Genomic DNA, 12,690 nt, shown 5'->3' on the forward strand with positions numbered 1-12,690 from the left:
TAGTTGCTCTTACTCCTCAAAATTTTGCAATTAGCCCTAGAGTAATTACAATACCAACCCAATTGAGTGTAAATAAAACCATACATACACATAAGTTGCATCATTCTCAATTGAAATCCTCATATTCTAGACAATTCGCATAGAAATTCCCTTACAACAGCCAAATTGGATTCATTAGATTCTTCGAAAAACACTCCCAACCCCCGGCAGACTAACTCATCATGTATCTTGGGACAATTGTTAAGGAGGGTCCGTATGTCTATTTCCCTTTCAGTCACATGCGTTTTATCCACTTTGCTATTAAACAGGTCTTGAGCATCCCAGGAGACAAACTTGTTATGATCATAGGGTCGAGAAGATGCGGAAGCACGTGATCTAGAAGTACCCACATCTTTTGATTTGGACGTGCCCACCTTCTTACCAGTGGAAGTGCTCGGAGTCTTCCTTTTCATTGAAGTGAGTGCACAAACACATAGTAACAATGGGTTACTCAGATTTCACCCCATATTATGTCAACACTCGTGTATTCTAGGTCTCTTCCTCATGTTATCAATTCCATTGCAATGACGAATTTTACCCATCACAAGTTCAACCCTCAACTTTAAAGTGAAAACTGTCGGGTAGCACACATTAAAACTACCATAATCACCATTGTGGCATTAAATGAAACACTTCACATGCATTATTTCTCTTACTCATCAAAAGTTTGCAATTAGCCTTAGAGTGACTACAATACCAACCCAATCGAGTGTAAATAAAGCCACACATACACACAACTTGCATCATTCTCAATTAAAATAATTATCTTGAACCCTAAAAAAAAATAAAGAGAGAAAGTAGTGTACATACCTGAGAATTCAACTGAGGAAGCACAATATGTGAACTAGGGCAGAAGAGGAGAGGGGAAGAGAGTGAGCGAGGATGAGAGGGGGAAAAAGAGGGGTGATTTGGGCGGTTGGGTTATATGGTAGAGTTAGGTTATTTTTCCTTGGGTGTTTTTGCTTTCTTTTGCATGTCGTCTGGTGTTGAAAAGAAAAGACGCGAAGAGAATAAGAAGAGAAGAGAAACAGGTCAAAAAGAAATAAGAAGGAAAACTTACCTGGGTACGCGGTTGGGTGCGCGCTCGGGTCAGGTCATGTGCTGCCGAGAACATGTGGCAGACAAACTGTGATGTGTGTGTAGTCAGATGTATGCTCAACGCCCCTCATGCGCGGCTGCGCACATCTAGGGCACACAAATGCCATTTTTTGTGCGTTCAAATGCACGTTTTACCCCTTCAGGTGCACTGCAGTGCACATATACGTGCATAAAGTGCCCATTTGAGACCTCAACTTATCCATTCCATCACATTTACATACCTGCAACTACATCAACTCATACAATACAATAAATTTCTACTCTTCTAAAATAGAAAAATGAAATCTATCTAACCTACGTTACAAACATCGGAAGAAAACAAATAAACTTGAAAAAGGGTTAGAGGTAGTTCTGAGTTATAGTCGTCAGCTTGACTCAGTCGAGCACACTCAACTGATTATGATGCTCAAGGATTGCTTGGCAAATCCTCCAACAAAATACGGTTTTAACCTGTGCTCGTTCACCTTGAAACTCTATGTTCCTTCCACGGTTTGGATCTCAATCGCTCCATATGGCGATACATGGTTTACCACATATGGACCCATCCATCTTGACTTAAATTTTCAGGGGAACAATCTGAGTCTACTATTGTATAGCAAGACATTTTCCCCTTCATGAAATTCTTTTGGTTTAATCAGACGGTCATGCCATTTCTTCATGTTTTCCTTGAAAATTCGCGCATTCTCATACATGTCCAATCTGAATTCCTCCAGCTCATTCATATGTGACATTATGTGTTCACCTGCAAGACTAAGATCAAGATTAAGTAATTTAATTGTCCAATAAGCCTTATGTTCTATCTCCACAGGTAAATGACATGATTTTCCATACACTAGCTTGAATGGTGAAGTCCCTATTATTGTTTTGAACGCTGTTCTATATGCCCATAGAGCTTTATCTAACTTTATTGACCAATATTTCCGGGAAGCACTAACTATTTTTTCCAGAATTTATTTAAGTTCACAGTTAGCTACTTCTACTTGCCCACTAGTTTGAGCATGGTACGAGTTTCTTGTTTTATGAGTCACCTCATACTTAGACAGTAGTGTTGCAAACTGTTTATTGACAAAGTGTGACCCATTGTCATTGATGATGACTCGGGGTGTCTTAAAGCGGGTGAATATATTCTTCCATAGGAATTCACATACCACACAAGCATCATTAGTCATAGTAGGGATTGCTTCGACCCATTTAGAGACGTAGTTAACAGCCACTAGGATGTACTCATATGAATGGGAAGATAAAAAGGGACCCATAAAGTCGATGCTCCAAACATCAAAGACTTCACATACCAGAATAGAGTTCAGAGGCATCTCGTCCCTCTTGCTAATATTACCTGTCCGTTGGCACTTGTCACATGCCGCAACGTAATATCTTGCGTCCTTATACAGGGACGGCCAGTAGAAATTAGATTCCATGACTTTTGCTACTATCCTATTTCCTCCATAATGTCCTCCAGCTGCTCCGTCATGATAGTGGGATAGTATGCTTTCCATTTTTCCTTCTGGTATACATCTCCGAATCATGCCATCTGCACATAATTTACACAAAAAGGGGTCATTCCAAAAGTAGCTTTTTACCTGACTTTGCAGTTTCCTCTTCTAGTTAGAGGACAAGTCATGCGGTAGCCACCCACTAGCCAAGAAGTTGTCTATATCAGCATACCATGGCGGTCTTTTGGAGACCGCTACAATGGAAAAATCTTCTCATCTAGGAAGTTTTCCCTTATCTCCACAGTTTCTACAAGTGATTTCTCCAATCACGATAAATGGTCAGCCACTTGGTTTTTTGTGTCCTTCCTATCCTTGATCTCAAGATCGAACTCTTACAGCAACAATACCCATTGCATCAGATGTGGCTTTGACTCTTTCTTGCTCAGCAGATACTTCAATGTTGAGTGGTCGATATGCACTATCACTTTTCTCCCCACTAGATATGATCTGAACTTGTCAAAAGCAAAGACCACTGCAAAGAACTCTTTTTCTGTGGTAGCATAGTTTACTTGGGAATCATTCAAAGTCCGGCTTGCATAGTAGATGGGTTTGAATATTTTATCTCTTATCTGCCCCAATACTGCCCCCACTACCACGTCACTGACATTGCACATGATTTCAAAAGGTTCCCTCCATTCGAGAGTCACAATTACGGGAGCACTCACTAGCTTTTTCTTGATCAACTCGAATGCTCGGAGGCACTCCACATCAAACACAAACTTCACATCCTTAGAAAGTAATGTCGTTAAGGGCTTGGTGATGCTGGGGAAATTCTTGATGAACCTTCTATAAAATCCTGCATGCCCTAGAAAACTTCTAATGCTCTTCACTAAAGTTGGTGGCGGGAGCTTAGCAATCACATCAACTTTAGCTCTGCTGACTTCGATGCCTTCAACTATCACCTTGTAGCCTAAAACTATCCTCTCCTTGACTATAAAGTGACACTTTTCCTAGTTGAGTACTAGGCGAGTGTCTTCACAACATTTCAACACGAGCTCCAGATTCCTCAAAAAGTCATTGAAGTTGTCCCCAAAATGAGTAAAGTCATCCATGAACACTTCCAAACACTTCCCATTCATATCTGAAAAAATGGATATCATGCACCTTTGAAATGTGGCTGGCACATTGCAAAGTCCAAAAGGTATTCTCTAGTATGCAAAAATTCCTGAAGGGAAAATGAACGTGGTCTTTTCGATATCTTCGGGAGCAATGGGTATTTGATTGTACCCCGAATAACCATCTAAGAAACAGTAGCATCGACACCCTGCTAACTTTTCTAGCATATGATCAATGAAAGGCAGAGGAAAGTAATCCTTCCTAGTTGCATCATTCAGCCTTCTGTAATCTATACACATCCTCCAACTAGTAACGATTCTGGTAGGGATTAATTCGTTGTGCTCATTCTTCACTACTGTCATGCCCCCCTTTTTTGGCACAACCTGTACTGGGCTGATCCATGGGCTGTCGGAGATGGGAAATATTATACCAGCATATAGCAATATGAGTATCTCTTTCTACACCACTTCCTCATTTCAGTTTACATTGGGGATGTACTACATGTTTGCTACCTTCCTCCAACAAGATTTTTTGCATACAGATTATGGGGCTAACTCCCTGAATATCAGCTATGCTCCAGCCCTTTGTCTTTTTATGCTTCCATAACAATTCCACCAGCATGTGTTCAGTTCACCTGTAAATTCAATAGAGACAATCACAAAAAAATTATTTGTCTCAAGAAAAGTATATTTTAAATGGGTTGGGAGTACTTTCAACTCCAGCTTTGGCTTAATCATTTCCTTCTTAAATTCATCTTCATCTACCACTTGGTTATCAGTATCCAAGGCCTCAACCTCTTTTTTGATCTCATGTTCTTCATCCTCTAATGTACTCGATTGAGTAATGCATCTTTCTAATGAATCACCTACCAGCTTCTCTAGCTTATGATTTTTAGCTAACTCCCCTACCACATCCAGTTTGAAACATGAGTAGGCAGACGCCTCATCATACGGGTACTTCTTCATTCTCTTCATTTGAAAAACTACATTTTTAATTCCCACTCTTATCATGAGTTGACCCTCATATATGTCAAGAATTGCCCTACCCGTGCGAAGGAATGGTCTCCCAAAATTAGGGGTACCTCCTTATTCATTTTCATGTCTACTATAATGAAGTCCATAGGAAACACAAATTTGTCCACTCTCACTGAAATTTCCTTGATTATTCCATTTGGTATAATGGTGGTCTGATCGGCCAGTTGCAATGATACCGGCACAAACTTTATCACTCCAAGCTCTCCTTCCAGTTTCCTAAAAACATACAATGACATTAAGTTAATGGATGCACCTGAGTCGCACAAGGCCTTGTCAAATTTCTCACTCCCCAGCGGGTAGGGTATAGTGAAGTTCACAAGATCCCCACACTTTTGAGGAATGTTATTTTGTAGGATGGCACTGCAATGTGCGTTGAGTTTTACCATTGTCATTTCCTCTAGCTTCCTTTTACTCGAAAGGATTTCCTTCAAAAATTTAGCATAGACAGGCATTTGGGTGAGCACCTCTGTGAATGGGATGTTCACACACAACTGTTTGAGCATTTCTAGGAATTTCCCAAAGCATCTATATAATTTCTTTTCGCTTCATCTTCTAAGGGAATGGTAACACTGGCATATGTTTGCTTTCTTCAACTTCACTAATTGGCTTTTGCTTACTGGCTTCCTTTTCGCTGGTGCTTTCCGTGCCAAACGAAACACCAATTATCTACTCCTCTGCTGTTTTGGTTGAGTTATTCACCCTTTCAACCTTTGGTTTTGCAATAGGATCTGCTAACGTATTGCCACTCCTTAGAGACACAGCTTTGATTGTTTCTTTTGGATTATTTTTGGTATTTGAAGGAAGAGTCCCATGGGCCCTTTCTGACAATATGTTTGCAATATGCCCCATCTATCTTTCTAAATTTTGTATGGCAGTGCCCTGCTCCCGAATGGCTGCGCCTTGTTCCCGGATGGGTGTACCCTGAGTTTCAAATTTCTCGTTTGATTTGTTGATGAACGCCTTCATCAGATCCTCTAGACTTGAATGGTTGGGCTGTGGAGGCTGGTACTGTTGCCTTTGTTATTTTGGAAACTAGGAGGTCCTTGCCATGATGCTCTTGGATTTTGCTGCTACCATGAGTTTAGACTACCACTTGAAGAGCTACATGAGAAACCCAAATGTCTTTATCCTGTAGAGTTGAAGTTATTGCATCCTTGCTAGTTACCTCTACAAAATTTTTCCACTGCATTCACTTCTTCCTCTATTGTGGAGGTTTGACACTCATGTGTTAGGTGTCATATTCAATAAATATCATACCCCGACTGTGGTTGACTTTGCACCTGGGCCAGCATCAATTGCTTGATGTTCCTTAGCCATAGCTACAATCTGGGCATATATTGTAACAGATGATTCTACTTATTGCACCCCTGCTGACATTCTTTGATCCCCTTGGTCAGTAGGCCATTGATCTACGTCTTCAGATAGTTCATTTGGAAGAGTGGCAATCTCTTTTGGAGTCTTCTTCATTAGTGGACCTCCCACTGCCCTATTCAGTACCCTTTTCGATGAAGGAGTTAACCCATCCCATAAATCCTGGAGTTATATCCATTGCTCCATTCCATTATAGGGGCATCTTTATAACAACTCCTTAAACTGTTTCCATGCTTCGAACACAGTTTTTCCTTCACCTTGGCTGAAATTCTGAATCTCCTTCCTCATCTTTCCAGTCTTAGCAGCAGAGAAGTACTTGTCTAGGATCTTGGTAGTTATCTCTTCCCTCATACGGATAGACCCCGTAGGTAGACTCTGTAGCCACTGCTTTGCATCATCCTTTAGTGAGCAAGGAAATGCTCTGAGGTACATAGTATCGTGTGATGCTCCATTATAGCGGAAAGTGTTCATGATCTCATCAAAGTCCATCAGATGATTGTTAGGGTCTTCGCTGTATTTTTCTCTGAAGATACAATTATTCTGAATAGTTTGTATGACTCACTGTTTGAGTTCAAAATTATTAGCATCGATGGGTGGGGGCCTCACACTGGACTTTCGCTGGTTGTAGACTGGTCTGGCGTAGTTATCAAATGATCTGCCTACCTTGGGAGTCGCATTTTAAAACTCATCTTCAACCATGGGTCGATTTAGATTGAATATTAGACCTCCATCATCTTCGACAGTCTCATCAGCAGCTCTAAGGGCTGCTTCAGCTGCTAACCGTGCAACTTGTTCTATCTGTTGTGCTGCCTCTCTTGCAGCTAAATCTACCACATCCTTTTTATTGTTTAATATTTTATCTTGAGTCAAAGTGTGACCCAAGAAGGATCCACTTGATTCTCTCTCCTTTCTAAACTTCCGCCAGTGCTTGTCCAATTCTAGATTGTATGAAACCAATTCCTTGGAAGAGGAACGAGTCATGCACCACCGAACTTAACCTGTTGCCTACACACAGATGAGAAAAACATCAAAAATAAAATAAAATAAGTTCCTGAAATAGTACCGAAAATAATTATGAACACTATTGATCGCCAATCGCCGCTAATGATGCCAAAATTTGACGAGCACAAAATCAGTGTATAAAACTTAGACTCGCTAGTTAAAGATAGTATAGTTATTAAATCGTCTCCACAGGAATTGGTTTAAAGAATAGTCAAATAGATCTTCAGCTTAACACTATTCAGAAAAATAAACCTTTGATTTTGAATTATCAATGAACTAAGAATATCAATTACGAATGATTATTGGAAATTCAGTAGCAATTGTTCATTACAAGAGTATTAAGAGGACAATAAAACATTACAACCCACGAATTCAAACAAACTTTCGTATTGAACGATTCAGATGAAATATTCAAAGTCTCTATTGTTTTCTTGCCTTCTTCTATCCAAAAGTTCCTCCAAAATTCAAGATACCTAGTTTGGACGAGCTTAGGAATCATATAGGTCAAGGAAAATTTCCAAAAACTACAAAATTATGTCTGACTTAAATTTTTCGAAGGCGGAGGCCACACACCTGGGTGGTTGGGCGCGCTCATGGGCGCGCATCACCTCTAGGACGACAGTCACTTGTGCGCGCTCAGATGCGCGTTTAAGGCTTCAGCTGGGCAGCCCCGCAACTTTTTCTTTCTTTCCTCATCTTATTTTTCTCGCACTTTGTGCATTATTTGTCCATTTATCATCTCATCAACACCTGCACCGAAAAGTAACATGTTAGACCATAATTCAGGCAAAGCCCCTATCAAATCAACTAGATTAAGAACACAAACATAGTCTAAATGTCAAGTAATTTTAAGCTCATCAGCATGCAACAACAATCATTTATTAGTTTCAGAAATTCAGATGAGCTTGGTCCCTTCTTATGAGAAAAAAGATGAGTAATATATCTTTTTGCCTAGTGAGGCAAGCAGCAAATTTTACAATCTTATTTTTCTTAATCCATTTTGATTGAACAAGTGTGACAGGATTAACATTTTCCTTTTCTTTTGCAAACTTGGGAGGATCAGGAACTTTCTTAGACTGAGCATTAGCCTGGGCAAAATAGTTATTTCTATAGTGTCTCATTTTTTTACAATGAGTATATAGTTTATTATTATGAATTTCTGAATATTTGGGGTCAAATCTTGATACGTGTTTTTTGCAGCCAATTCCTGACTTAGTTGTGTTGCGGTTATTTCAGCCATTGTAAAGCATCAAATGACCTATGCTACTTGCTTAGTCTAGAAATATCAAAATTAGGTTATTCAGATTTTCCTTAAGAATTCTCTTTCTTTCATTTGCATCATGCATGCTATCTTTTAGTTTAATTATTTTTCTTTCAAGATTAATCTAGATATTACTAATTTTTGCCTTTTCATTATCATGTTGACCTTTTGATTCTTGAAGTTACATTCTAAGTGTTCCTTTTTAAGAAGTTAGCATAAGAACCTGGTCCTAAAAGGTTTTGATTCATTTTTAAGTTCAGTTTAGTTTGTTTTAAATCTCTTGAAATCAAGTTTTACACTAGAAAGGTTGCTTATTAATTAATTATTTCCCGCACTTAGCGTGCCAACTTCACTCATCAAGGTAAGTATTATGGACATTAATTATATTTTAGATATCATATGAATATTTTCTTAAGATTAGAAGTGCTTACCTTCCTTGAGTCATCTTTAGAATCTGAATCACTCAATGCTGTCATCCGTAGCACTTCTTTTTAGTGTTGCTTTTCAAATCTGACAGTGCCATCAGGGCAAGTTCAATATCTTCATTTTCTTACTCTACTGTCAGTAGATCCCATATGTATTTCGTAGATGACATGAAGACACTTTGTAGAGCACACTCTTTTGAAGACCTCTATAGAGCATATCTTTTGGCTTTGTACATTTTTGAATTAACTCATGATCTTCAGTGTTGTATTCTTCATCTTTCTTAACCCTATCAATTCTATCACTGCTTATCTTCACTGGAACCATTGGTCCTTGATTGGTTATCACCGATAGATCATAGTCAGTGGCATGGATAAACACTTCTATACGCATCTTTCATTCATCAAAATGATGTCCATTGAATACTGGAGGTCTTTCAATGGGAAATTCCAACTATACAAGTGGTGACATATTGGAATGTTTTTCAAGTTCCTCAGACTCAATTATTGTATATAGAGATATAGCTTCACTATCACTCTCTTCCTTCTCTTTATTTTCATTGTCTTCATAGGCTTCCAGGAAGGCCTGTTTTATCGCCTTAGTGAATCCTTTTTCTTGACTTTTACTACGATTTTAGGCACGTTCTTTTGGTCTATCCCTTTTTTCTTTCTCAGCTCGTTCTTTTTTATTCAATTTTCCATATTGGACAGTCTTTCATCATGTAATCCATCTTCTTGTACTTATAACATCTATCATATGATGCCTCTTCTTTGCGTAACTCCAGCTTTCTCATTTAATGAGTTTTCAAGTTTTCTATCAATTCATCTAGTGAGATCGTATCCATCTGTTCGGCTTCATGATAGCATGAAGAATTCTCAAAATTTTTTTAACTAGTTCTTTAGAGGTAAATATCTTTCCGTGTGACTTGATTCATTTCCGTGTGACTTGATTCATTAATGATGATAGTGAAACTTGTAACCATTTCCTGAATGGGTTCAATATCCTTCATTGAGAACAATTCATAATTTCTCATTAGCATTTCAATTCGTGACTTCTTTACTTGATTTGTTCCTTCATGAGCCGTTTGAAAAGCATCCCAAATTTTTTAGCATTTGAGCAAGCTAATATTCTGTTGTACTCATCAGGACCAAGGCCACAAATGAAAATCTTCTTGGCCATAATATTCTTTTCCATCATCCTGAAATTTGTTGTCATTAATTCAGAAGGAACTTTGGGTACATCTTCTTTCTGTTCATTTTGCTTAGTGGGACCAAGAGGAACTCTATTGACTATGATGCACAATTCATAGTCTTCTGCAGTTAGAAAATTCTCTCAAGGTGTCCTTCATTAATTTCAGGTGGTACATTCATTTTTCAGAATCTCTCAAGGTGTTTACCAGTTCTTGGAGAATCTTCACTGATACCAATTGTTAAAGTGAGTTCTTCCTATGATTTGCCTATCTCCTTAGTTCTTTATTTAAGTACATAGTAATATAAAAACTGATAACTAAAAATATAAGATTTAACGTGAAAAATCATCTGGCTCAAAAGGTGCAAAAATCACGAACTATCCCATAGGATTTAACTCAAACTCCACTAAAATAAATGAGCTGAAAAGAAAATATTAGATTATAACTCTTGCAATCCAAAACAACCTACCAAAACAGTACCACGACTGTTATACACTCTCAAGTCACTCTAACTTGAGAAACTAGAGTTCACACGAACAACAATTGTTTTAAAGTGTTAAGTAATCAAAGATTACAACTCGATAACCTAATACAATGAACTAAAATACAACAAATTGTAACCAGAGAACTTTTAAGAACCAACTCCTCAAGTACTGCACTTCACACACTCAACAATGGTGACGGTTGAATACTTCAATAATCAAGTTGCTTGAATTGTTCTTTTTCAGAATGTTATGCTCTCAATCTGTGTTAATAAATATTCCTGCAAGACAATGAAAAAAATATATACTCGCATTAGTCAACCCCAAATTAGGTAACCAAATATTTTTGAATCCTAATTATAGAAGTACTCTCAAACACGTGAATATCTTTTTCATAAATCACTGCTGCCAGCTACCTTAAGGATCCTGGAGGATATCAACAAAATATTCTTAAATATCTCAGTAAATAAGAATATATATCTTGAAGATCTTTTTCCCATATCAGATAGGCAGTAACTTTTATACTTTTACCGCAAAACACTGTAATGTCAAAGAAGTTTCCTATATGCCTGTTTGCCCCTAAAACGGTACAGTTAAATTTATACATAGTTTCTAAACAAGCGAATTAATTTGATCCTGAAATAATAGATGAATTAGATAAAAAATAAAATACTTAGCCTTGAGATGGAGACGAAATAGCAGAAATAGTAGTTTCGGGAGCAGGGCTTCCGGACACGACAACAATGAATAGAGTGTAGCGTATGTTTGCCAGAAAATTTGTGTCCTTTACAACGATAATAGAGTTCACTATTTATAGATGCACCTACGGAACAAGGCCTTAGGATCAAGCTCCTCTTTAATGTTCAATTATGAGGGTCATTAAAGAATGTGTAACGGCGGACGGTGAACACCATATTTCTTGTAACGGGCAGTATACTTAATGTTGTAGAATATTCTTCATTAAATGCTACCGGGTGGCAGTATCATTCTCTCCAGTAACAGACGAGATCATTGCCTTCGGTTTCAACTATCTTCTGCTTTCGGCTCCATGTGTCACTTCCTCACATGATCATTTAATATAATATATTTTATCCTATACAAATAGTCCCCCTGCTTTCTGGTGGCAAATCTTTGTGTCACCGGGAAGTTGATAGAAATATTTTTTTTTGGCGAGAAATTTACTGACCCCCTATGAAAATTTTCTGACGGTTGATTAGACGCATGTCTCTCTGCATTTAATGCCCCGAACACACGTGATCCCATGATTTAGTATAAATTTTGCCGGTTATCGAGGTAATTATAGCCAAGAAGTTAGCCGCATATATATTTACTTATACGCATCAACCTCCTTCATTTACACTTCATAATACTCTTAATTTTTTAAGACTTTCTTTACTCAACTCATACTTCGACTTTAACCTTTCTTTAGCTTCATTCTTTGAGAGAAAACCCCTCTTTCTGATAAAAAAAATGACTTTTCTTCAAGAAACCCTAGTTCTTCAATGAACAAAAGCAAAATTGATGATGCTGCTCCCCCTACAGTGAGTACCATCATCCCAAAGAATCTGATTACCACCAAAGATTTTGAAGAGAAGTACTCTTCTGCTCACCCTTGTATGTGATCTGTTAGCGTATATTCTTTTTTTATCTATCCTTCCAATATACCTGCTTTGAAGGAAGACTGCCACTATGAAGATTTGAACATTATCGCTCCCGACTTGGCGGAGCAGATAACTTTACCCAAGAAGGGTTTTACATATTTTTACATGTATTCCTTCACTTTGGAAGCGTTTTCTTTGAGCGAAGAGCTTGACTCTGTCATTATGGAGTTCTGCCTCTGCTATCAGGTGTGCTTGGCTCGGGTAAGCCTTTCCGTGTTGAGGACAATCGCTTGCCTTTGATGCTTGTGCCAGGAAACGGGAGAAGAGCTATCTTTAACTCAAATAATGAACCTCTATTCCCCCAAAATCTTCCGCGGGAGAATGATAAATTTCAGTAAGCGTGGCCACCATGCACTGCTATCCAACATGGATGATGACAATGACCGTTGGTGGATGGAATGATTCATTTCAGTAGCCACCAGTGACATCATCCCGACCATGACTCAGGCTTTCTCGGAATTATGGAACTGCACACATAAGTCTATCGTTTGTTTCTTCTTCTATTAAAGATCATTCCACATTATTATTGACTCTTCTTTCTTTACCTGTTTCAGCGACTCGGTGGGTTCCACCTAGGGTTA

The 12,690-nt window shown here is 38.3% G+C and overlaps 1 protein-coding gene across 1 annotated transcript; it reads right to left on the bottom strand.

The window, feature by feature from the left end:
* Positions 1-1,700: 1,700 nt before the first annotated feature.
* LOC142166792 (uncharacterized) lies at positions 1,701-5,223 on the bottom strand. The gene is made up of 5 exons (XM_075226132.1): positions 4,768-5,223; positions 4,397-4,654; positions 2,978-3,077; positions 2,474-2,668; positions 1,701-1,879 (listed from the first exon to the last, which is right to left on the bottom strand). The coding sequence occupies exons 1-5, from the start codon at positions 5,221-5,223 to the stop codon at positions 1,701-1,703; spliced, it is 1,188 nt and encodes a 395-aa protein (XP_075082233.1).
* Between the last annotated feature and the right edge of the window lie 7,467 nt (positions 5,224-12,690).

This window comes from Nicotiana tabacum, chromosome 2, assembly GCF_000715075.1.
Source record: "Nicotiana tabacum cultivar K326 chromosome 2, ASM71507v2, whole genome shotgun sequence".
In the NCBI taxonomy this organism is placed as follows: Eukaryota; Viridiplantae; Streptophyta; class Magnoliopsida; order Solanales; family Solanaceae; genus Nicotiana; species Nicotiana tabacum.